The sequence below is a fragment of the Leptodactylus fuscus genome, chromosome 4, assembly GCF_031893055.1.
Source record: "Leptodactylus fuscus isolate aLepFus1 chromosome 4, aLepFus1.hap2, whole genome shotgun sequence".
NCBI classification, from domain to species: Eukaryota; Metazoa; Chordata; class Amphibia; order Anura; family Leptodactylidae; genus Leptodactylus; species Leptodactylus fuscus.
In genome coordinates, this window is record NC_134268.1 from 90863837 (window position 1) to 90891148 (window position 27312).

The window sequence follows — 27312 nt, forward strand, 5'->3', positions numbered from 1 at the left end:
GGAGTTACAGCTATGTTGTTTATCTAAGAGTCCTTTACAAAGAATACTCCATACTAATGCTTGATGATACCAACACCTTTATCAATTACTACAGATATTTATTGTAAAATTGAGTGATGACCAGTATGGAAGTTCTCATATGTTTGTCAACCAGCTTCTCAAATCTACACACTGAAAACTTAGGCTATGTTCACACTTACGTTTGGGTTTCCTCATCTGCTTATAAAGTGGTTACCCTCAGACACCATAGATTACAATGGGGTCCTCAGGGTTTCCATCTGGTTTGCAGCCGAGAAGGGTGGAAAAATGCAGAGAGAAGTGTCCTGCTTACAGAACTTTTTTCTCCGCATTTTTAAGTGGATTTGGGGATGGAAACCCTGAACGTAGATGGGGTACAGATGTGAACGTAGCCTTAGGAGATATACAGTGATACATTCTCTAACACTGAACCAGTGTATCAAGATACATCTCCAGAGTCCAAGTGATAACCCATCTAGGAGATGTAATCCCAGTCATACTGGTAGAGATTTTTTTCATCAAGGTTTTAAAAAGAATTGCACGCCCTGGATTTTCTACATACCAGTGTTACAATAAGGGTTTAAATGCAGAAAATGAATGGTAGAAATACTGCAATTCACCCAGTTCTGTTACAGGGTCCTCTCCTCACAGCATACATGTCCACATACGCAAGCTGGCTCTATCCTCAAGTCAAACAAATATGGGCCACTTAAATGATTCACGTGCTGGAAGCTTTACCTTTCCACTATGGTATTTCTCTTCATTCTATAACCTTTGCATTTAACCCACAAATGAAAAAAAAAAAAAGCATTACAATGTAAATAAGGAAAGGAAGACATGGAAAAATGAAGCCACCAAAGTACAGCATGCATTACCATGGATTGAAAGCATTTTTAGGCATGTATGCTGTGTACCCCCGATGCCCCCTGCTGGTACAGATAAATGTATGAGTGTTTAAAAAGCAAAAATGTCATAATTCTCCTATGAATAGGGTGTCTTCACTCCTCCTGCTCAGACCTGACATTTTGAAGTTGGCGAAAAGGAGAAAATGGTAAAAAAACAAAACAAAAAACCTGCCGTGTAAAAGGCCAGATGGAAGTTATTTAACATATAATGGTAAATAAAATTTTTACCTAATTCTGAACTTTCCCAGCTTCCAAGTACATTATATGAAATATTATATGGTACCATAAAGAAATACAATATATCCCGCAAAATTTAAGCCCCCATACAGTTCTGTGTAAGGAAAAATAAAAAACTGGGTCTTGTATCCTTTGTGCCACAGCCACTGTTTTAGCCTTAAAAAGGACCTTTCATCATCACCACCTCCAGTTCTTTGTCACATGACACCCCAGGGATATGGGTAAATATTAGAGATGAGCGAACAGTAAAATGTTCGAGGTTCGATATTCGTTTCGAGTAGCCCCTCAATATTCGACTACTCGAATCGAATATCGAACCCCATTATAGTCTATGGGGGGAAATGCTCGTTTCAGGGGTAGGCAACGTTCGATCAAATTATACTTACCAAGTCCACGAGTGAGGGTCGGGCTGGATCCTCCGAGAAGTCTTCTCCTTGCAGTGTCCCCGCGGCATCTTCCGGCTCTGAATTCACTCTGCCAGGCATCGGGCCTGGGCAGAGCCGACTGCGCATGCCTGCACTACAAGCGGACATGCGCAGTCGGCTCTGCCCAGGCCCGATGCCTGGCAGAGTGAATGAAGAGCCGGAAGACGCCGCGGGGAAGCTGCACGGAGAAGACTTCTAAAGGTAGGAGGAGAACCAGCATTGATTGGCCGACTGTATAGCATTTGGCCAATCAATGCTGGTTCTGCATCGAACGGACAACCCCTTTAATTTTAGCACTGATATCTCGCCACTATCAGAAGGGCGAGCCTTACAGCCTAGCGTCACAGCTCAGGGTCATCTTTGTGCTGTACTGTTCATGGTGCTCTTCACTTCTGAGCCTTGTCAAATTTCCAGGCTGCATGTAGGATGTGTCCAAAATTAGGAAGCAGAACATAACTGTATAGCTGATCTTTCACAGTGCCACTAGCTGGGCATGAAATATTGGGCACTGACACAGCATATACCTGAGAAAAGTTAAATTTTTATTTCGTACCATCTGCTGCACATCAAACCCCCTACCCAATGCTGGTGTTCTTACTCAGCAGCCCGGGGTCTTATCAGTGACCCTGGGTCTCTCCTGCTGCAGCCTACCACATACCTGGTTGATCCTGCCTATAATGGAAGCTGTGAACCTATGAGCCTGCATAGACTCAAAGCCTCCTATACACTGCATACTACTTAGAAAATCATGGGGCATAATGATCATTCACCATCTTGCCTCACAAAATGTTTAAAAGGTCCAGATGAAAACCATAACTGTACCAATAAAAAGCACAGATCGTCCTGCAAAGAATAAGCCCTGCTTTTTTAACAGAAAAATAAAAAGAAGTGGGTGATGCAAAAATAATAGATTTTTTTTCCCTGAATGGAACTTTATTCTGCACAATTCGTAATGCATAAAAAAAAAACAATATAAATTCTACGTAATCGTACCAACCCATAGAATAAAGGTAACATGTTACTTATGCCGTATGCTGCAGGCAAAACATTTTAATGTTTAAAAAGCAATGCCAGATTTATTTATTTTTTTTAATTCCACCCAGAAAGTGCTAGTAAAATTTGGTCAACAAGTTATATGCACCCCAAAATGGTTGCATTGAAAAGTACATCTCATCTTGCAAAAATCAAGCCGTGAGAGAGAGAGGGAGAGAGTGCGCTTAGAACAAAACTGGCTGCAGCAAGAAGGAAATGTATAAGCAGTGCAAGCGTATATTAGGGTACACTGCAGATTTAAAGCTTACGAGGGGAAATACACAAACACTGATACTCCAGAATGACGCCCCTGCCCAAGTCATAGGAGCTAGTGGCAAAATAATGTGGGATTTGGTGTACCCAATGCACTCTGCACAGCTTACATATTCACTTCTAGGGATACACCCCTTGATACATTCTTTTAAGTAGGGGTGGGGTGGGGTGGGGTGAGTTTTCAAAATGGGGTCCCTTTCTGACAGAACCCAATCCACTGATACTTTAGGAAATTCACCACTAATTAACAACAATTTATCACAAGAATTCACTTGGGCAAATTTATTGCCCACATAAATTGACATGTCAGTTTTAGAAGAATGGCGTCCTTAGGCCAGGGCCCCACAGGAAGGAAACGCCGTGATTCCGCTGTAAAAAACGCAGCATTTTACAGTACGGGCAAAGTGGATGGGATTCTAGCAAATCCCATGCCCACTTTGGGGTAAAAACTGCAGTGCGGACACACCGCGATTTACAAAACAGTTGCAGTTTTGGAAATCGCAGCATGTCAATTATACCTACTGCCAGCGGTTTCCCCATAGGTATAAATGTAACAGAAATTCTTGGAGGAAAACTCTGCAAACTTTCGTCTAAAAAGCTGCAGGAAGAACCGTAATGCATTGCCGCCTCGGGTTTTCCCGCAGCACTTTCTGGTTGCGGGATGTCCTGTGGGGCCTTAGCCTTAAGGTGAGTTTTGTACTTAAGGTTGTAATACCTTCCAAGTACCAGATGTTTTGGGGTTTTTTTATATCCACATATGTAAAACCATAGAAGAGGGTGTACTTCCTTTTAACATCCTTTATACCAGCACTACAGCTGTAATGTTAGATATTATTTGCTTTTCTGTGAATTGCATGCTTACATAACTCGGCAGATTTACTATTTGAGTATTTTTCTAGTGGCATTTGTCTATAATAAGCATACAAGTAAAAAGAATGTGCAAGGATAATAAAATATCACAGAATATTTCAGGTTTTCTGCAGGTTTGTGCAGCAAGCCATGCTTACCTTCTCATTGTCCTGCTCTCGCTGCTGGAGCCTATGGATGGTGAGATTGGCAGTTTCCACTGAAAGAAACAGATAGGAATGAATTAATCAGCTGGCCTGTCCTCGCAGGGAAACTCTGTCCACGTCAGTGTGTGATAGCCTGCAGACTCGCTGTAGTAAAACACTTTAGCAGTATGTTCAGGAAGTGCCCGTGGGTGAGAACTACAAATCCCTGGTTCAGTGCATTGCACCCCGTTGCTTTAGAGAAACCAAAGCAGGAAAGGATATTAAGGCCCCATCACTTTATACTGCTGACAAGCAATGGGAATTTGGAGTTCATTGTGCATATGGAAGGAAAGGCTTGTCAAGTCACAGATTGTTAACAGATGGAGCAAAGCCCCGAATACTTCCTTTATTTACATGTTCTGGAACAATCCAACAGGCACTCAAATATTTCACTTGTTTTTTGCCTATACCAGACTGTGTGCACACAGACATTCACGCATATCATTTCCAGATAAATAAATGAATGTATAATCAAAATTACCTATGGATGTGGCAGATTCTGGACTTTAGAACGCTGACAGTTTCTATGGTCTCCATATTTCAAAAGGCTATACCTCATTTTATGGGAGGAATTTACTCCGAGTGCCACAATTTGGAAGATATCTCCCTATAGGTTAATAACTGGTTGTCAAAGAAACCTAAGGGCATAATCTGGGAATAATAGGCAAGCCAGTATAACTAAGTCTAAAGGAAGTGGTTCCTATCCACAGTCTACCATTTCGAGGTTTTTGCCTCTTCCTTACCGGTGAGATCCTATTTGCAAATTCCTTACCCAGAGTTCGCAGCAGGGTATGCATGCTCTAATAAGTCCATGTAGCAGTTTTGCCCTAATGAGAATCATGTGGATCATTACTATTATGGCATTACCAAAATTACACTATATATATATATATATATATATATATATATATATATATATATATATATATGTATATATATATATATATATATATATATATATAACTTCTGGATGCCATCCTGGAATATGATATTAAACTGGCTGGGGGGCCGCTATGGGACATTATCCTGTCTTAGGGATCTTTGTCATGAACGGGGAATGGGAGGTGCAATTTCTGTGCACAATAAATCTGCATTGAGTACACAACAGTAAAGAGGACCTTTAACCACCTCCATCAATTCACGTTCTTAGCATCTGTTAATAGGTGCAGCTCCATTGATAAAAGCACAGTGGAATTTTTCTCTATAGCTTACACCATTCCTAAGCAGCAAGTGCAGTTAGTTTTGGTGTCTCGTGCTATTTAAGCTCTGTAATCTCAGAAGAGCAGAGTCAGGCAGGAGCAAGATAGAGGGTATAACTGAGAGCTCCAAACCAAAACAGACAGCATTGATTGCTCAGGAACGGTGGGGGCTACATAATAAAAATCCAACTGTACTGGAATCAGTGGAGGGGGAAAAAAAAAAAAAAGAACAATGCCAAGAGGTACATAGCGTGATACTGTAAATTTACATGATACCGATAGAGGTGTGATGAAGCGTAACAGGTGCACTCTACGGGGGTATCGACAGACCCCGCAAGAGAGAAAGATGGTAAACAAATTGTACAGAACTAGGTCCAGAAACATAGGTGATAGTAACCATGGATGTTGTCGGGGTAAAAGAGGGAGCCCATTCCCTCTCCCTAACCATTTAAAATGCTGCAGTCAGCATTGAACATGGCATTAAAGTGGGGTCACCTGCAAGCAATGGCCTGGAACATGTCCTGTGCCATAACAATAATAATAGCTGACATTAGTTACCTGCCTATAAGAGCATGCTATCAATCCCCCCCAGCTCCTGTGATGCCTTTCTATTAGCCCTACTGGTCCACCAGCAATGATGTTATATAGATTATTCACATGACTACTGCAGGAAAACACTGGCCTCAGTGGTGACCGCTAAATGTTCTGGATATGACAGCAGTTATTGGCTGTAGGGGTGACATGAATGATAAATGTGTCATAACTGGAGGACGGCGGGGACAAACCAGAATGGCAGCCCTGGAGATACAGGGAATTTAACAGATAAGTAATCTTATACAATCTTATACACTTTATTAAATGTCTGCAAATACCAGACACCACTTTTCAAGTGACACTTTGTAACAAATTTGATAAAAGTGTAGCAAAAAACGTAAATCTTTAATATAGATCTCTAGGTTCGGCCTAATTTAGATAGTTGTACGGCAAAAAATCCATCCTTTCCACAGATCTAATGAACGAAAATAATAATGAATAGAGCAGCGTCTATTGTGCTGTACTGTGAGAGGAGGAATTCCTTCCCGCCCAGCGATGATGTTCCTCCCCGCTCACACAGTACAGCGCAATAGGCACTACTGTGAAGAAAGGCGTTCCTGACAGGCTGTCAGAAACGCCCTTCTGACACTGAAAAGCTACGGTAATGGCACCGAGAGCTCTTCAGCGAGGGCACAGAACGGGAAAGCCGTGAATTCAGCGCACTGTCGGCTTTCTAGCGGTGTATTACACCGCATGTGCCCAAGAATGTGAAAGGTCCTCTTTAAATTTGTCATCTGATAATCTGGACTGTTATCTAACTATATATGCTTAAAAATCTAATATTTACTTCCTACTTCATCAATTCCCCAGCAGCATTTATCAATATGTGAATCTATGAGAAACTAAAAGTGTCTTACGTTACAGAATTTACTTTAAGCATTGCCTTTATTACTGGAAAAATAGAAGACGTGTGACAAGGAGATGTGGCACCTGACAAAAACTGTGTGATTTCTATTAAAATTTGTTCTTTTCCGTGAAAACTCAGTAACATATGAATTATGTCAAACGCACACAATAAAAACTTCAAGTGATGCGGAAACACCCTAGAGTACACCAGTTTCCTTCACACAGATTTCTTCACTCAACACATTAAGAAATTCAGAATGAGAGTTGTTGCATGAGGACAATTCTTTCCCATACGACCTATGCCATCGAGCAGAGACCTGTTGCAAAAAGGAACCCCCTCCACGGAATATCAATGGACTTCATGCGAGTACCGGGCAGGTGAAAAATGCCACCATCTTGAAAATGATCAACTATATTTTATCCAATAAAATAAACTTATCATGATCATAAACCCAATGATCATGATCATGATCATAAACCCAAAGCGGCAAATATGCGGCACCGCATTTTAAGAGCGGGATTGGTGGCACGGATATCTTTCACCCAACTCTGGTTGGATCCCACGCCTTTGCCATTTTAGAGGTCACAGGTGCATAAACAAGGCCTTTCTGATGTATAGAAAAAAAAATATTTTTTCTGTTTAAACATCAACACTCAGAAACTTTCCCAGCTACTCCACAAGTGTGAAAACTTTGCCAGGTGCCAGAATTAAAACCACAACAGGACCGAATTTAACATAGCTCAGGAATATTTTGCCAGCTCGTGTCACTTTCTTCTTTTCTGGCAAGAGCTTAAGGCACACAAAAAGAACGAAACACATTTTTTTTTCATCCTTTTCGACATATGCAGTATATTTTGGTTGATCCCAGGAATGTAAGACTATGCAGAAACAATTAATACTTTACAGCATGTTGGAATAAGACTATGTGGTGAACAAGACAGGCGCTGCAAACTCTGGTCTGCACTAGTAGAGGCTTCGGCGCACAGATTCTCACAGAATTCTTAATCCCCCACAAAAGCGGTTATATAGCATATAGGTGGTCTTCTAGCAGAGAACATACACATTGTGTAAAGATGTTTATATGCAGAAGAAGGGCTTACGTCAGTGGCCAGAGCCCTCGGTTTTAGAGGAGAAATCCATAGTATAGCCAGTTAGTATCACCACACAGTGAAGCATGTGGGTGACATGCGGCAGAGATGTTCCTTATGGTGCTTGTAGCGTATCTATTACTTAGGGAAGTGGAGCAGTACTTGAGACATTAAAAAGGGTTGCCTGGTTAGATTTTTCAAGATTCAAAAATGGCTTCTTGACATAGGAAATACCTGCTTGAAGTCTCAGCTGCTTAAGACTGTGCTAGAGTGTCCTAGTGCACATTCACTACACATGTCATCAAGGGGATTCATAGACTTTTAGTATGTGTGGCTATCCTGTGCCAGCTTCACCCACGCTGGAGCCCGGTTCACATCTGCATTCGGGGAGTCCGTTTGGGGACCCCCCCGAACAGAAACCTATACATATTTAAAAAGCACTTACTTAAAGGAAATCTGCAGACCCCATAGACTATAAAGGGTTCCATGTGGTTTCTGCTCAGTTTCCACACAAAACATGCGGAAAGAAAACCGAGCGGAAACCACATGGACCCCATTATAGTCTATGGAGTCTATGGATTTCCCAGGTAATCGTTTTAATGCGTATAGGTTTCCGTTTGGGAGGTCCTTAAGTGGACTCCCCAAACGGAAACCCAAACACAGATGTGAACCAGGCATTAGGTGCTATTGCGGGGAACACAGACTTCTACAAGGCCTTATTCACAGGGCAGTTTTTTTGCAACAGTATTTGTAAGTAAAAACCAGGAGCAAGTTGAAAAGGGAACATGTGCAAATCTTTCCATTAGATCTAGCTCTGTCTAGTCTCTACTTCTGGTATTGGCTTACAAACACTGTGGCTAAACAATGGCAAGTGAATAAAGCCTTAATATGACATGGAGATGCCAGAAATGAATTAACTTGCTCATACACTTGATTGATAGACATTCCTCCCACTTTAATTAAGAACAATTCTGATTTTGGTCAGAATCATAAAACGGATAATAGCCCAAATCCGGGCTGCAGCTTACTATTACTTTCATCATTCTGACCAAAATCAAAATTATTCATAGATGAAATGGTGAATTCACTAAGGTGAATGGTTATACCATATACCATTATGGCATGAACATGGCACCTATGGTGGCTGAGCAGTGCCATAGACAGCGGCTGTCAGCTTACATATTCTTATACTTTCATCATCCACACTTGGAAAACTTTTGCTCACACCACACCTTGATGATTTCTTTAAGGAGGGATTTAGTTTATAAAACTGGGTCACTTTCTGGGAGACTTCACTTTACTGGAACCTCAGAAGCAATCCAAATATGCTGTGTGAAAGCCTTACAGATGTACACACCCAGCAGTGTACATCTGCATATACCACATAGTGCCTGTGATAACTCATTTAACAAAGTCATTTAATGGGATATTAACTGCTGTTTGGGCGCACAGTAGGGCACAGAAGGGAAGAAGTGCTATGTTGCTGTTGGAGCACAGATTTAAAAGGATTGGCTTTTGGATGCCATTCCACTTTCACACAGCCCCAAAAACGCCAATTTGGAAAATACATCTCTCAAATAATTTATTATGGGGCGTAGCATTTTTACTCCTTGAGTGTTACATTAAAGGGGTTTTCCAGTTTTTAAAAGACATATGGGCCAAATAGCAGAATGCATCAATAGATTTATGCAAATATTGCAATTTTAATTATTATGATGATTAAAGGTGTGGTCTGATTAGACGCTGGGTCTTGCCATAAGAGGGCATAAAAATGCTTCCCCTGTTGCTCTATAAAAGGCTCTCAGAGGCTACTTTTGGGTAGTGTGCCTCTTAGTCAGAGATCGTTGACTTCTAAATGTGTCTCTATGACACACTCAAAGACATTTTGCCTAGCTGACAGACTTTGAAACGGGGTTCATCATTGGACTGTGAGAAGTCCACCATCTACACCAATAGGACTTAGCTGTTAGGAGGTGCTTGGAGCAGTGGTTACATGAGGGCACACATAGTGAACAAACTCTAACAGCCCAAGCAGACAGGTGTTTTTCACAGACCCTATCATTTAAACAGGTTGACTGAGTTGCAAGAATGCACAAGAATAGGACTTGCTCCACAGTTTTTGGATTGGTCCTATGGTCCTCATACAGAATCATACAAACTATGGAGGTGTGTATAGGGCCATAAAATGAATGGGTCCGTATGCTATCTATTATTATAGATCTGTAATAGCAGATGGCATATAAGTTATTTTAGTTGTGCCTAACAAGAGTTTATTTCTTCAGTAGAAAATAAAGTTCTGTGTTCAACCTGGACCTGGGAAAACTCCGTCCCCATGCTGTCACGTAAGAAAGGTCCTGGCAGCTAGACTGTACTAAAGTTTGAAATAAATTCTTATAGAAAAGGACCTTCAGGCTGTAACCACGACCGCTTTACAAGAAACTGCCATTTTGCTCATCACCAATGTTGGGAAAGGAAAGGACAAGTTAGGTAAGTTTTTTTTATATGTAATCTACTCTTTGGGCTCATGTAACTTGCTTGTATATATTTGTCCAGCTATCCTACCCCTTTACCTGAAAAAGTGAAGCTATCAAATTCATTTTCTGAACCGTTCTGACCTACTCCAGAGTCCAGCGCTGGCATGCCTCAGATCACTTTACATCAGCTGATACTCGGGATTGCACATGGTGATCTTAGGCTTGTGCTACTTCACCATATAAAACCATTTCACAAGCCTCCAGACATACACAGGGTAATTTATAATTTTGTCACATCAGTTTTGTGGCACAGCTGTTTGCATAAAAAATGCATCGCTTTTTACAACTCCCACACCTCATATGAAAAAGTGGGCGAAGAGGGATGGGGATCAATGTTGGCTGAGGAACCGCAGCCCATCAAATTTACTACAGATCATGCCAGAAAATTGGAGTCATGCCTGTAATCTAAATCAGTCCCTGACTAGTGTAGATTTTATTTCTAGCATACAGTACCTCCCGCAGAGCACCAGAATTATTAAGAAGCTGGAGCCTGTAGCTAGTGCACAAAATATTAAAGGGGTATTCCCACGTCGCATACTCACCAGTCTTCACTGCTGTAAAATCTTCTTTCTTCCTGGTTTCTTGCGTCATTTGGTGGGCGGGATTTCATATGCACCGTTTAGCTCCGCCCCCAAATGATTGTGTAGCTCCGCCTACCACATAGCGTGATCCTATGGGGCGGCTGAAGGGCCTGTGATGTCATCAAAGGTCCTCAAACAACACTATATGCACAATATTGGACCATGAAGTACAAGCAGGAGCAACTCCATTCTGTGTTACATACAGAGGCTGCCTGTCTCTGCCATAATGAACACAATTGAATTAGCTAGCCTGATAACTGGGAGAACAGAAGACAAGTTCAAAAATTAAAGCAGCTCTTCTCCCCTATCTGAGTGCAGGAGGCTAGGTGACATGGTTCAGACACAGGAATAGCTAGAAACACAGGTTGGCTCCCGTGCACTTAGCCCCTCCTCCCTCCCCCCTGAGAGCAGGCAGATACATCATTTGACTTTTGAGCAGATAAGTCAAGGGCTGTGTCAACAATGAACTGAATAAAGTAAGATAGTGGACAAACAAAGCAGTTTTGCTGAAGTAGTGTATTTAGGAAAAGTCTTACATCCACATTAACAAGCAGTATAGATAGGATCCTTGTGATGGGACAACCCCTTTAACCCCTTAACGCCGATGGCATTTTTTGATTTTCGTTTTTGACTCCCCTCCTTCTAAACCCCATAACTTTTTTATTTCTCCGCTCCCAGAGCCATATGAGGTCTTAATTTTTGCGGGACAAATTTTTCTTGATGATGCTACCATTAATTATTCTATATAATGTACTGGGAAACAGGAAAAAAATTCAGAATGGGGTGGATTTGAAGAAAAAATGCATTTCTGCATCTTTCTTACGGGCTTTGATTTTACGGCGTTCACTGTGCAGCCAAAATGACATGTCCCCTATATTCTGTGTTTCGGTACGGTTCCAGGGATACCAAATTTATATGGTTTTATTTACATTTTGACCCCTAAAAAAAATTCCAAAACGGTGTTAAAATTTTTTTTTTCTAAAAGTCGCCATATTCCGACGGCCGTAACTTTTTTATACATAGGTGTACGGGGATGTATAGGGCGTCTTTTTTGGGGGGGCCGGGTGTACTTTTTAGTTCTACCATTTTCGGGAAATGTTATTGCTTTGATCACTTTTTATTCAAATTTTTATCAGAATCAAAACAGTGAAAAAACGGCGGTTTGGCACTTTTGACTATTTTTCCTGCTACGGCGTTTACCGAACAGGAAAAATATTTTTATAGATTTGTAGAGCGGGCGATTTCGGACGCGGGGATACCTAACATGTATATGTTTCACAGTTTTTAACTACTTTTATATTTGTTCTAGGGAAAGGGGGGTGATTTGAACTTTTAATACTTTTTATATTTTTTTATATTTTTTTTTACTTTTTTTTTTATTTTTTTTTTTTGCATTTATTAGACCCCCTAGGGGTGTTGAACCCCAGGGGGTCTGATCACTAATGCAATGCATTACAATGCTAATGCATTGCAATGCATTGCAAAAAATCATCATCTCTTTTGCAGGCTGCATAGACCAGCCTGCAAAAGAGAGAATTTGCAGACCGGCTGGGAGCCTTTAACAAGGCTCCCGGCTGTCATGGCAACATGACGTCGGCCCTGGAGCATGCTCCAGGAGCCGGCGATCCCTGCCAAAATGGCGGCGCCTATGCGCCACCGGGAAAATGGCGCCTCCGGTGCCTTTGACAGCAGCGCCGGAGGGGTTAATGCCTCCGATCGGTCCGGGGACCGATCGGAGGCATTAGAGCCGGTTGTCTACTGCTTAAAGCAGTAGACACCCGGCGGCTATGACGGCCGCCCGGCTCCCGGGCGGTCGCCATAGTTACAGATCCGACACGCGCCGTACTATTACGGCGCATGTCGGGAAGGGGTTAAAGCTTGTGCATTGGCCCAACAGCTGAAAAGTGTAGGCAAGTATACACATTATATCCTCAGCACTCAGAAGGCTGCTGTGCTGAGGACTCCTCTCTCTGCTCTCATACACATAGAGAAAAGCAGACAATGCTCACACACACTTCCGAATATGTATAAAAATTGACTTATTCAAAAACTACTAAGGCAATTTACATACAAAAGGTAGGTGTGGAATAGTCTTTCTAAAGGCTATGCAAGGATGTGCTTAGTTAAAAATGACTTTTTCCCAATGATAGAGCCCCTTTAAGTAGCTTTTTCTGCTGTAAAACCACTTTCATATACAGTGAAACCTCTCCAAAACACCACCGCTTTAAGAAGACTACCCCATACCCCGACCACATTTTATGTGACAGTTTTCTATACTAATCATCTTCTATTAGAAGAACATTTCCCCCTGAAGACCACTTTTTAATGCAGCTTTGGTTGGTCATCTGAAATAAGTTCCATTCTATCTGGGTTGTATTACACTGAACAATATTACTGGATGCCAAAATCAAATTACACTTGGTCAAAAAGGTAGAGAAAGCTAAAATATCCTTCCCAGAGCAGATGTTTGCGCAAACCTATGTCATGTATGTATAACATTACTGGATTTTACTGCTGAACAATAACAGGAAGGCATAAAATTAATGCTTATTGCACTAGAATTCAATATGAGATTTCACAATAGTTTGTTTTGTCAAGAGAACCTCACATATGACCCGCTCTTATAAATCCCATAATCCAAGCTGGCTACAATACAAGGTGCAATCACTTTAGAAACTGATACTCTGAAAAGATATATCAGCAAAAAATTCATGTGCAATATGAAAAGAAGATTGGAATATACTGCAACGGGCTACTATGTGTAACCCAAGTGCCAATCTGCTGCCATCTGCTCAATACAGTTTTTGTGCTGCATATAGTTTTTGTGAGACTTGTTCTGGCCATTTATTAAGACAGACTGGCTTACGTTTCAAAGTAGAAACACGACTCACATTCTTTCAGGCACAAGGTGCCAATGTCAAATGAAACTGACAACTGTAGTCAATTACGTGAAACTGGAAATCATGGAAACTATGTTAATGTTGTCTGCTCAATTATTTGCAGAGCCAAGTCAACATAAAAGTTTTTGCTCAAAAAGCAACTTAGGAGGGTATAGATTCCCAAGATTTCTCAGGGAGGCATTCATGTGTGTCAACATACTTAGCCGCCCGATGTATGCCTGCAGATGTATAGGGATGACTATTATAGTGTTTCGAACCTGAGAAGGTTGTTATAAATAAATATGATGATACATTGAACACTCATTCATTCACATACAGGCAGTTTGCCTACATAAATGATACACACTATATCTTTCCAGCAAGGTTTCAACTTTTAATCTGCACAGTTATAATGGGCATTACCTGTTCTAAAAGGGGTTGTCCAGGCTAAACAATAATTTCTAATTAGGCTGGGGAAGGTGAAAAAAACAACAACAAAAAAACCCCGCCATGTTCACCTGCCCCTGATGCTCCCCAGTCACTCCTGTGCTGGCACTTCCAAACACATGAAATGGCAGGAAACACATGCTCGGACAAATCAGTGGCTGAAGTGGGTCAGCTCTGGGGCCAGGAATTGGCCTAGGGGTTCATTTCTTGGGCATTGAGAGACACCAGGATGCAGAGAACAGCAGGAGATCCAGGCAGGATATAAAGGATTGGAGCTCAATGAGGCGCTTACTGCTTTTTTATATTTTTAACCCACTCCTTTGGTAGACAATGGGTATTAAGGATTTGTTACGCAAAGGAAAAGGCGACAAAAATATAAAATAAATGTTCTAAATCACCTCCTCTCCCTAGAATACATATAAAAGTGGACAATTACTGTGAAACATTAAGTATCCCTGTGTCAGAAAATGACCGGTCTACTACTAGTTTTCCTGTATGGTGAACTTCAAAATCAAAAGTGACAAACCGCTGTTTTTTTTCACCATTTTGCCTCTGATTTAAAGGGTGATCTAAGCAATAGACATTCCCCAAAATGGTAGAACTAAAAAGTACATCTGGCCCCGCAAAAAAACGTTCTATGCATCTCCGTACAGCTGCAGGGTCGCCTGTCAATGTGGCCTTGCAGGTGTTGCAAAACTACAACTCCCATATATTAAATATTTTACCATTTTTTGCTTCAAAATCTTTTTCCTCCTCTAAAACCTAGGTGCATCTTATAGTCCGAAAAATACGGACTATACGGCCATTATTTGTTGTTTGCAATAACTTGACTTTTTGATGACTTACATGATTTTAGCACCAGACCAAACTGATCTTGCATTACATCAGAACACTTGGGAAGAACATGATCACTGGTTTCAGAAATGCTGTTTTTCACATTTTCAAGGACTCTCATTTCTCTATGTCCCCGTTTTTCCTTAAAAGAGAAAAAAAAGAAATATTTACATGATATTTGTTATAATCCTGGAAAACTGAACATCAGTATACTTTCAGAGTAATGTGTTAAAATTCAGAGGTTAATGAAGCCTGTTAAGCCCTAGGACATTATAAAAACTAAAGCCAAACTCAGATGGTTTCTTTGGGTAACTAAAACAGTCTAACGCTGGGTTCACACCAGCGTCTGGACTCAGTTATCAGGTTTCCGTCTTCTGCATGCAGAAGACGGAAAACTGTCATGCCGAGTCCGGCCGTGAGCGCCGATGAGCGTTTTGAGCTCTCCGCGGCAAAACAGTTTTTTTTAAACCGGACACAGAGTACTGCATGTCCGACTCTGTGTCCGGTTTAAAAAAGACGGTTTCACCGCGGAGAGCATAAAACGCTTACCACCGCTCACGGTCAGACACTTTTCAAACCCATTCAAATGAATGGGCTTGAAACATGCCGGCAGGTTTCCGTCTCCTGCCCAGTTTTGTGCAGGAAACGGAAACCTGCAGAACGGAGTCCTGGGCGCAGATGTGAACGAGCCCTGAGGCTACGTTCACATCTGTACCAGAGTCGCCATTGGAGACCCTGCCAGAAACCGCCGGAGAGAAAAGTCCTGCACAGAGATGGATGAGATTTCTCTACAGTCTGCAGTGTGTCCATTGTGTGTGTAGTTCTCTGACAACATTAACATGAATCCAAAACTATTTCGCCCAAAGTTTGGAGTACCACTACACTAACTGCACCCCAAAAACACAACATATTTATCTCCTTATATTAAGTAGAAGAATATTACAGACAGATTTAGCTATACATTTTTTATAGTGGACAAAATATGGAGACTGCAGTAAAACTGGAATTACTGAATGGAATTGTCTTAAAGGAAATAAATCCAGTGTTTGCATTTCGTACCAGTGTCTGGAGTAAAATCTGTGTCCCAGTTTCCTCGATACAAAACCTGTCAGGAACATCTGGGCACATTGTGAATAAAGGTGAAACATCAGGGCAGATTTATAAAGCAGCGTTCATGAAAACATTGATCTCACACCATGGAGTCCAGCACACAGCAGAAGATGAGTTCTGCAGGCCTGGAAAAAGGTTCAAAAGAATCTCCACTACAAAGAATGAAAGTTTTAATAAACCCTTAGTGGAATGAAACACAGACCCAGCGGAACGCTGGAAGATATTAGCTCACAACTGCACCTCACACAAACGCCTCAAAGGACATCTGTTTGGAACATGTGTTTGTCGTGTCTGCTCGACGTGACCCGCCTTTCTGAGGTGAAGAACATTAAAAGCCACATACAGAAAGAGCTATGCTAACAAGATAATAGTAGCATAGTAAATCTGTCAGCAGCACATTAAGAATAATTGTCTGCTTCCATCTAGTGGTGTCATTGGGTTAATGCAACCTTAGGCAGCTACAATTAGAAGTTCTCTGAATACTGTAAAACCATGTACTACACATGGAGTTGTGTAGTCCTACATCATATACAAGGCAAATACACAGAAGCATGGCATGAAGTAATTCTATGTAAGTGCTCACTAAAGTGACACATAATAATCCTGAGCCTTGTGTAGAAAAATAAAACTAATGTAAAGAGCCGTCTATTGCAACCCATCAGATCAGGTGAAATGGCAAAATGATCAGAATCTAGCCCTCATATGTAGCTACGGACAGCTGCACTACTTTGGATTATTGTCCTTTAGTGTTAGTACACAATACCCATGTGATAATCACATAAATGGAGCAAGCCATTTCCATATAGCCTATGAGATGACATGGACTATACAGAAGGGAATCCCTCACTCAGGGCCCCCATTAGTCTGAGCAGCTTTTGTGGTAACATAGGCACCAATTCAGAAGGGGAAAACACTGTCTGATTCAGTGACCATCACCAATTTATATAAGGGGCTGGGTTGATGTGCTGGATTCTGGTGACAGACTCCATTTAATGCTTTCCTATTAAAGACCAGAAAATTACAACCTTTTCTCTGTATCACTAACAAGCTGTGCGGCTTTATGTGTTTTGGTTTATGTTTTTCCAAACCTTTTACTAATTTTATCAAAAGTATTTTTCCCCATTACAAAAAGTTTTCTTTATGCCCCAGAATACATAAAAGTATAGTCCAGGAATTACTTATTTATGGTCGAACCTTAAGATAGGCCATAAATATACGGCTGTGCTAAACCGATAGGCAGCCCCTGTCCCTGCTGCTTCTGATGCCCATACTATACACTACACAGGGCCAGAAGCAGTTACAGATCATGTACCATTAGGGCTAGTTCACACGAGGCTAGGGGATGCGTATTTTGGTCCTGATTTTGCCGCGGAAAGTCGCTTCTGAATAGGACCACAATGCGCCTGCACAGTCGCGGTTTCCCGCTCTGGAGTAGGCCCAAATGAATGGGCCTAGTGTGGAGGGTGCTGTCACGAGGCGGACGCCATGGCTGAATCAGCCACGGAATCCGCCTGAAGAAAGGGCAGCTCGCTTCTTTTTTCGCTCATGGAAAAAAGGACGCTAGCGGTCTACATAGACCTCTATTGTGAGGGGGCGGATTATGAGATGGATTCGGCGTCAAAATCCGCCCCGTGTGAATGAGCCTTTAATGACGGTATGCAGCCTCTCTTCCTGGAAACAGTTTTATTTTTTGCATGTACACAAAGTCAGACATGCAGGACGTTGTGTCCGTCCAAAAAAAAAAGGTTTACCTGTAGAGAGGCTGCATACGGACACCGGCGGTTTGCTTTAAAAACCCATTGAAATGACCACCAGCAAGCCATCCCCTGTCCAGTTTCACCGGGAATTAGGACGAAAACATGGTGGACTGACAGGGGTGCAAGTGTGAACGCCCCCTTACACATAGTGCTTCCCATTCCTCCCCTTTCATGCACTGTTCCTGTCCCTTTATACATGCTTGTCTGCACAGTTCTCTCTCTGCTCAAGTAAGAAGAGATTCAGGACTATTCTGCCAGACCATTTAGATGTGTGCAGCATACATGACTCGAGCGCTAATAGTTTTTGAGCTGCGCAGTTTAGAAGGAACTTGCATGCTGTACAACCTTGCCTTCTCCATATACAGCCATTCTGCTCTTCCCTCTGCCCAGCACCATAGTGTATATTAACTGTCAGGGACTTTAGGAGACCCTTACTGGCTAATAGCCTTACTTAATACTTACAAGTCCCTATAGACCTTACCAATAAAACTTTCAAGAGAAAAGGGTCATCAATGAACTTAATCTAGGAGGCAATTTTCCCACTTCTGTGTTGAACAGCCTGTAGACCTAAGATTGAGATCTACTGGTCCTGGTTCTGAAGGCTTCACTATCTCGCCATGTCCTTTCAATATAATAATGAATATAAATAGGACATATCAGTTCAATCTCAAAAAAGGCTGCAAGTATTCTATGAAAGATGAGACATGACATGATACAGTTGTCTCTTACATCCTCCTGCCAGCCCTTGCTTTATACAGTGAACTCACAAAACAGAAGACCTATAAACCAGCTCCATTTTTTGCCTTAGACAGCTGAGACATACAGCATAGCTAATGGGCGACACATTGTCTGTGTCTGCCTATAAAATTAAGAGAAACAATAGATCTGTTTGGCAAGTCTTTTTTTTTTTTGTCCAGCAGACAGGATGAAATCATTTTCGCTGTAATTCACACTAGAACTAATAGTAAGTCTACCATATGACTTGTGAGGGAATAGCAAATTCTACCCTATGGACTTGCACTTTAGAAAGTAATTCAATTAATATCCATAGAATAGATGCATTTACTTCGTTATAGCTTCAATGTAACTGCTGTACGAATAGATTTATCTCCAAAAAGGCTGGTCCTCAAGTTAAGGCAAGTGCTGCAGGCAGCAGATCATAGAGAATACATAAACTTGTCTGAATGTAAGTATTGTCCACTCTGGACAGAGAAAGTCATAGGCGTTCCCTCTTCAGGACCGAGAGGACCCAGCCCCGGGGTGGAGATCCCTCTGACATGACTAGAAGCTTTCTTACACAAGAGGGGTAGAGGGGTTGTCCTCTTTTGCAAAACTGGCAACAGATAGACAGGCAGACAGACAGATGGCATATGTCTGAAATTGGAAGATGTCATCCTCTCCAGGGATAAAGCAACAAAAATGCAGTATGTGTAAGGAACATTTTCTACTCTATACATATTACTTGCCATGTGATTTATTTTCAGTATAAACCTTCCTCCAGTTCTCAGTGGATTCACAACAGCATTGTACAACATATATCAAGTCAAAAGGACCGTGAAAGTTTAGTGCAGAGAAAATAGCAGCCGTCGGTTTTCATCAGACATACACAACATGTGGCCGGGGACCTGTAATGCCTTTCTCTGCGGCCCACAGACACAATGCACAACACGCACACCACAAGATTAGAAGACTATGGAGAGTATAAATAAGGCCAACAATCATCTACTTCTTACCCATATTGCATCTTATCTCATAGCAGATAGAGGAGGTTGCGGAGAGAAAGGCTTTGGATAAATGCAGATTGTTTTTCTTCATCTGCCTTACATGGAACTTTAGCAACTTTACAAAAATAACTCTTGCAGGACTTTTCTCTTCTTCTGTTTTAAGCGGAATGGGGGACAGAGTATCATACTGAGACTCAAACACTAGTGTGAACCTAACATAAAGCTCAAAAGGACCAGAATAAAATAAATAAATGAAATTTTTCTTCATTTTCCGCTGCCAGCATTTTGGCGGGGGTTAGCCGCTCCGGGATGTCAATGCAATCCATCAGCATTCCATCGCGGCATCCCACTCCTGAATAGGCCCGGATGAACGGGCCTAATCAGGAGGGAGTCTCGAGCCACGGACACCACAGGCAGAATATACAGCAAGATCGAGCAGGAGGCTTCTTTTTTCCATGTCCTGCTGCAATCTCTGCTTACCATTGAAAACAATGGATGGATTCGGGAAGAATCTGCTCTGGATTCAGGGGTGATATCAATCCCCAAATCCACGGCAAATTCCTCCGTGTGAACTGACCGATAGTGGCTACCCTGCTCTATAACAGAATCCAGGCCATGGCATGGAGCGGTTAGGAAATCAACACCAGGGTATGTATGTAAAAGATTTCTAGACACAAGGTAAATTATTTCAACTGGAGAAACATTAAATTTGTACAGTAATATGTTGGAGAACTCTTAAAATTTGCTATGAGAACCACAAAACTGGCCGGCATGAATAAAAGAAGAGGTCAGCAACAAAATTCATTCAATGTTTGAAATGGTTTATGGTTGATCATGTCACCACTGAGACATTTTGCTGGTGACATGACACTTGTAGGGGCATCTACTGTAGGAATTGCAGCACAGCACACAGCCATGGAGAACAAGGATCATCTCATTGTAAATGGCTACAAGAATCTGATTGCACAAGTTCCACTGCCTGACCATTAGAGCTTGATGGAATTCACTTAATGGGTAAGACACAATCCATTATATTAAAGAAATAAAAAGCACTGGATGGAATGAAAACCTCTGATGGGGCTCTTACAGAGCATCTAACAGAGGAAGGGCTGGCAGGAGGAAGTAAGAGACAACTATATCATGTCATGTTCATAGGCTCCTCTCCAGTGATTCTGGCACAGTTGGTATTTTTTCTCTAGCCCCCACCATTCCCAAGCAATCAGTGTTGTAAATTTCGGTGCCTGATACGCTACTTAGGCTCTTTACTGTTAGTTGGTCAGTGTCAGGTAGGTGCAAGAAGGGGGATGAGATTCAGAGCTCCATCCAATCAGAGGACAACAGTGTCAAAGATCACAATCACACCCCTTGCCTAAAGTCTAAATAGAATATCAGGCACCAAAAGTAGCTGCTTTGATTGGTGGGGCTAGAGATAAAATTCCAACTGTGCCAGAATCAGTGTAGCAGTGACCATTCAACGATGCAAAGAGTTGAACTTTGCAGAGATGGCGAAAAATCCTCTTTATGTGTCAATAAAAGAAGCTATTCAAAAGTTGTGTCTTCCTATTTTGTGCCTAAGTAATAAACATGCAGTGAAAGGGCTGTAAGGAAGTGGGGAGACATCAGTGTGCTGAATTCCGCTTTCTAGCAGTATATACAACACATCTACCGGTATGAGGGCGTGAAAGGGCCACTTTAAGTATTCTTTCTTCTGGTGAAAATATTAGCTATGGTTCTATAAAATGAAATGTACAAACCAGTTATTTCAAACCCATTTGAAATAAAGCCGGTTCTTCAATCCTTACTCTTAGAGAATATGCACCACATTTTGTATTTATTTCACAGCACTAGTCTTTGATATTGCACTACAGCAGAATGCTACTGCCACCTAATGTATATACCAGGAAATGAAAGAAAGGCATGAATGAAGGCGATTTTACATTGCACTGTTTGGAACAAGGGTTACTTTGTGGCAGTTTTTCAAGCACACAATAGGTTATCAGTACTTAAATATTGCGAGTCCAACACCCGGACTTTGTTCTGATAAGCTGATCCAGCTGCCTCTGGGTGCTGGAATTTTTAGGGAAGGATGGAGCCAGAAGTAGTTCCTGTAGAATTTTTTTGTCCGCTGGAAAAAAAATGGGCTTTTGACGGATTGGGTGTAAACGGACACAAGATAAAATCCCATTGAAATTAATGAAAATTTTAACGGATTTCTGACGGTTTAGTTAGTGTCCGTTGCTAAAATCTTGTAACGGACAATAGCTACGGACACTGCTGAGGGTCACCAATGGTAGTGTGAATGCCCCCACAAATGCAAGCTCACTGATCAAATACTGATAAGTCTATGGTGTGAACAAGTCATCGTTATGAAAACTGCCTAGGGTTCTGATAAACCCCTTTAAGGATAAGACCCCATATTGCAAAAACACAGCTATTTTTGTTGCAGATTTTCTGCGATTTTTCAACCAAAGTCAGGAGTGGATTGAGCAGAAGGTAGAAGTATAAGCACTTCCTATATATTTCCCATTCCTTTTGTACCCATTCTTGGCTTTGGTTCAAAAAACCGCAGTTAAACCTGCAAGAAAAAAAGCTGGGTTTCCGCAACTTGGGGTTTCAACTTAAGGGTCATTTTTACTTTTACAGTAATACACATAATTTGCTTTCTCCATGTTGGCATTCCCATTTTAAGTCTATGTGGGAATACAAAATATTGTAAAAGTTGTAGTTTATATATACCCAGTTTGAAGCCGACCTAAATCTAAGAATGTAAATTGATAGTACAAGCTGTTCAGGTCAGGGGAATATCAGATATGTTGGGGTTCTGTTATGTAATAGACTTTACTCTAAATGCAGTAAGATACAATTCAGCAGATTTACTAATACAACCTACACATACACTCAAGACTGTGGAGTCAGAGTAAGTTTTGGTGAAGTCAGAAACAAGCATCTGACTCCAGCTTTAAACTAAAATGAATTGATTTTCTTAAATTATATTGTTATTGATATTGTATTATTAAATATATAGTTACATATTTGTTTTCTTATCAATTCAATCACTAGATTTGTTATGAATTAGAGGCTTACTGCTTCTGTCCAACCATGGCTGTCAGCCATCTATGAAAGAGTGAAGGCCTCAGTGGTTTGTTAGGGAACACTAGTGAACAAACAGCATCTTGAAGACCAAGGAACTCACCAGAAGTTTAAAGCAGTGTTAGATTATAAAGACATCTCACAACCTTTGAGTACTGTATATTAGTAAATGGGACCAGCAACTGCAATGAATACAATGCAAGAATATTTTATTCCCTGGATAACCCTTTTAAGGCAGGGTTCACACTAGCGTCGGTGTCCGACAGCTAGTGTCCAATGCTAATGTCCACGCAAAATCTTGCGCGGACGTTAGCATCGGACACTAACTGTGTCCATGACATTTTGCATTGATTTAATGTCATCATGTGCGTTCTGCCCTTAAGTGTCCGTTCACAAAGATGTCCGATTTTTCAAGAGGACAAAAAAACCTACATGATGTGGACACACACGGACTGTAAAAGAATGCACATGATGTCCCTTTAAATCAATGCAAAATGTAACGGACACAGTTAGTGTCCGATGCTAACGTCCGCGCAAGATTTTGCGTGGACATTAGCATTGGACATTAGCTGTCGGACACCGACGCTGGTGTGAACGCCCCCTAAGAAGTTAAATAAAGAGCTCAGAAAGACCACTATAAGAGTATTACAAAATTACAACTTACCTCAAACTCCTTGATGAAATAGCGGGTTTCACCCTGAATGATCGGCCGGTGATCCAAGAGTCTGGAATGAATTTCTCCAACATCTGTAAAAATAATTTACAAACAAAAATAAAAGGTCTTACACTATGCCACCATTTTAAAAAGACCATATGCCGCTGTCATTGTTCTACATCTGACTAAAAGGGAGCATTCACACTGCATTTTCGTTATTAAGAAAAAAATATATACTGTGCTGTAAATATATTTCTACTTGATGTCTCAAAGAGACACTCCATTGGATGAATGAGCCAGGAGCTCTCCTGCTACAAACACCAAATGGAAACCCTGCTGCTGGTACTAGTAATGCTACAAACCCACATTACCCAGGTTATATAGGTTTTCAAAGCAATTTTAAGCCACTTACTTCACTTATGAAAAGTAGGAGGGGCGTGAGAGTGGTTAAGCTGGAAGATTTATCAAACACGACTTTTTAAAAAGTCACAAAAATCTCTGGGTGGTCCAGGGAAAAAAATATTTTTTAAATCGGCCAGGGGTGGTGGTGCCTCCCGTAGTCCTCCTGGTCCATTGTTGTTTTCCAACGTATACCCACACCGCACATGACCACTGAAGCCAATCAGCGGCCTCAGAGAAGGGCACATGATGTCACTACCTGTGACGTCCCATGGTGTCTTCCCGAGACCGCTGACTGACCTTGGTGGTCACGTGACTGCTGAGGCCAATCAGCGGCTTCAGTGGGAGAGATCCGGGATGTCACAGCTGGTGAGCAGTTTCACTTTGAGAAGACACCGGAGCTCCAGGGACAGGTGACTATAATTTTTTTTCCCACCTTCCCCAGACTATTTAAAAAAAACATTTTTTTGCCCATATAACCCCTTTAAAGACATTTGGTGCAAATTACAACAACGCAGACTCCAGCGAAAACTACTTTGACAATTCAGTGCATGATGAATCTCCCCCACTGACTAATGGTGTTTTATTGCTCCTTTAGAAGGGTACCACTAATGATAAGCTATTCAGAGTGTATCCAGCTGCTAGGACACACAACAATCAGCTAGCATTTTTGTTGGAATCCAGCAGCGATTATTTAAGGCGGTGTTCCGGGCTAAAAATACTGACGACCTATCCTTTAAGGATTGGTTAACAATACCAGATTGTGAGGTCGGTTGTTCTCAGCACCTGATGCACTGAGAATTGAGCAGAAAGCAGACAGTGCTGTGAATGGGAACTAAGCTCAGACCGCTCTACTTCCTGCTCTATTGTCTGTATATCAGCTGATGAGAACTATCTTTAGGATAGGTTATCAATATGTTTAGCCCGGAAAACCACTTTATTTGGAGTCAGTTGGTTTTTGATTGATTTAAAAAATTTTTTTTTAAAAAAGCAATAAATGCAAAACCATTTTGCCCTTCAGAATTTGCATCTACGCATCAAAGCCTCTGATGCAGATGTGAACAGGGTTATTCTTTTAGTCAAGGAAACTTAATTTTGGCCAATGAAAATGATCTAAAAAAACAAAAACCAACCCTGCAATATTCCCGTTTAGCTCCCTGATGCTTTAGCGGTGCTACACAATGTTTTTTGTTTACTCACTTGGATCAAAGTTGTGCCATACAGTCATGTAAACGCTGTAACAATGGTGTGCCATGAATCCATGTAATCGCTACAGCAAAAAATGTGCCATATATCTATGTGATCTTTACAGCAAAGTTGTGCCATACAGTCATGGAATCACTTCAGCAATGGTGTGCGATACATCCATGTGATTATTGCAGCAAAGTTTCACCAATACAGTCATCTAGTTGCTGAAGTAATGGTGTGCCATGAATCCATGTAATCGCTACAGCAAAAATGTGCCATAGATGTATGTGATCATTGAAGCAAAATTGTGCCACACATCCATGTGATCGCTGCAGCAATGATATACAACACATCCATGTGATCGCTGCAGCAATGACATGCCACACATCCATGTGATCGCTGCAGCAATGACATGCCACACATCCATGTGATCGCTGCAGCAATGACATGTCACACAACCATGTGATCGCTGCAGCAATGACATACAACATATCCATGTGATCGCTGCAGCAATGACATACTACACATCCATGTGATCGCTGCAGCAATGACATACTAGACATCCATGTGATTGCTGCAGCAATGACATACTAGACATCCATGTGATTGCTGCAGCAATGACATACTACACATCCATGTGATTGTTGCAGCAATGACATACCACACATCCATGTGATCGCTGCAGCAATGACATACTAGACATCCATGTGATTGCTGCAGCAATGACATACTAGACGTCCATGTGATTGCTGCAGCAATGACATACCACACATCCATATGATTGTTGCAGCAATGACATACCAGACATCCATGTGAACGCCGCAGCAATGACATACTACACATCCATGTGATTGCTGCAGCAATGACATACCACACATCCATGTGATCGCTGCAGCAATGACATACCACACATCCATGTGATCGCTGCAGCAATGACATACTACACATCCATGTGATCGTTGCAGCAATGACATACCACACATCCATGTGATCGCTGCAGCAATGACATACCACACATCCATGTGATCGCTGCAGCAATGACATACTACACATCCATGTGATCGTTGCAGCAATGACATACCACACATCCATGTGATCGCTGCAGCAATGACATACCACACATCCATGTGATCGCTGCAGCAATGACATACCACACATCCATGTGATCGCTGCAGCCTTTGAGCCATACACTAGCTTCATTTTGTATATACATATATTAGATATATATTACACACACACAGCACATGATCACAAGGTATAACACGACTAGAGGAGACCTATGGAGCGCCAAGTTATCACAGTAGTTATGTTTGACAATATCTTAGAATCCTAGAGAGTAGCTTGAAGTCAGAGGAGCAGATTCCACTGCTTTCCCATGTTGCTATCTCTTGCTCACTCCTTAGAACGTGACTGGCTACCACATTCTCTTCCAACTCCCCTGCAGTATGAAGCCACCATACCCTTGATGATAAGCTGGGTCGCTGGCCCAACAAAGTAGCCATTCTCCCGCTTCGGGCTCAGCACTAGCGGGGTAGTAGCGGCAGCCTTGGCCGGTGAACCACTACTCATCTCCTCGCTGTGGCCGCTGGCTCGTAGTATGGCGTACTGTATGTCACATGAGCCTGGTACATAGCCCCGATACCCTGCAGCTTCTTACTGACTCCAGGTACCGTGTCACTGCCAGCCGCCCTTTACTTTAACGCGGCTTCTGATTGGTCTCACTCTGAGCTCGTAACGTATCAGATTTGTGTCGCGCCTCATCATTGGTTCAATGCAATTCCACGCCCATTGTTGTGTGTGTGAGGAAGTGCAGTCAGGACTGGACACCAGTGTGTCGCCTGTATCAGAGAAGTGTGTGCAGAACTCTATTGGTGTCGCCGCCTGTGGTTGTAATAACAAGGCTCTGAGTCCTGATTACTAATATATACACCAGTAGGTGGCGTCTATATGAGTTTTTGTGCCAATGTTATAGATGCCCTTGTAATGCTCATGGAAAGGGATTTTAACAATATAAAAGACTTCCTTATGGAGTTGTGACATGTTTTGTAGTGATGTTATCCACAGGATAGGGTGTCAGTATCAGATCGGTGCGGGTCTGACGCTATTTAATTGAATAGGCGCACAGCTGCTTCTGCCCATATACCGCATATACCGCTTCCAGTGTCCAGAGGCAGGTGGATCTTGTAACACAAAGATTGCCATGTCGTCCTGCGACACCTTCACTAAAGTGAGTCTACCATTGGCTATATTGTTTTATAAATAAGCATATCTTTATTTAGCCTTTCGAAAGGCTATTCCAGGCGTACCTTTCATTCATTGATCCATGCCGCCTGAAGTATCACAATACTTATGCAGATCAGATATTATGCAGAAGCTTGTAGAGAACGGACTTAGTGTTATCTGTGTGTTTACATAGAGAGATAACAGACTCAGCTTTATCAGCA

General features: G+C 41.7%; 1 protein-coding gene across 1 annotated transcript in view; it reads right to left on the reverse strand.

The window, feature by feature from the left end:
- The window catches only part of BLOC1S5 (biogenesis of lysosomal organelles complex 1 subunit 5), a 32454-nt gene extending 5909 nt beyond the window's left edge, over positions 1-26545 (reverse strand). The window contains exons 1-4 of the mRNA XM_075272184.1: positions 26329-26545; positions 23291-23373; positions 14958-15087; positions 3898-3956 (exon numbers count right to left, since the gene is read on the reverse strand). Of these exons, the coding sequence (XP_075128285.1) occupies positions 3898-3956; positions 14958-15087; positions 23291-23373; positions 26329-26437 (381 nt within the window). The 5' untranslated portion in view covers positions 26438-26545. The remainder of the gene's footprint in view (positions 1-3897; positions 3957-14957; positions 15088-23290; positions 23374-26328) is intronic.
- Positions 26546-27312: the final 767 nt, after the last annotated feature.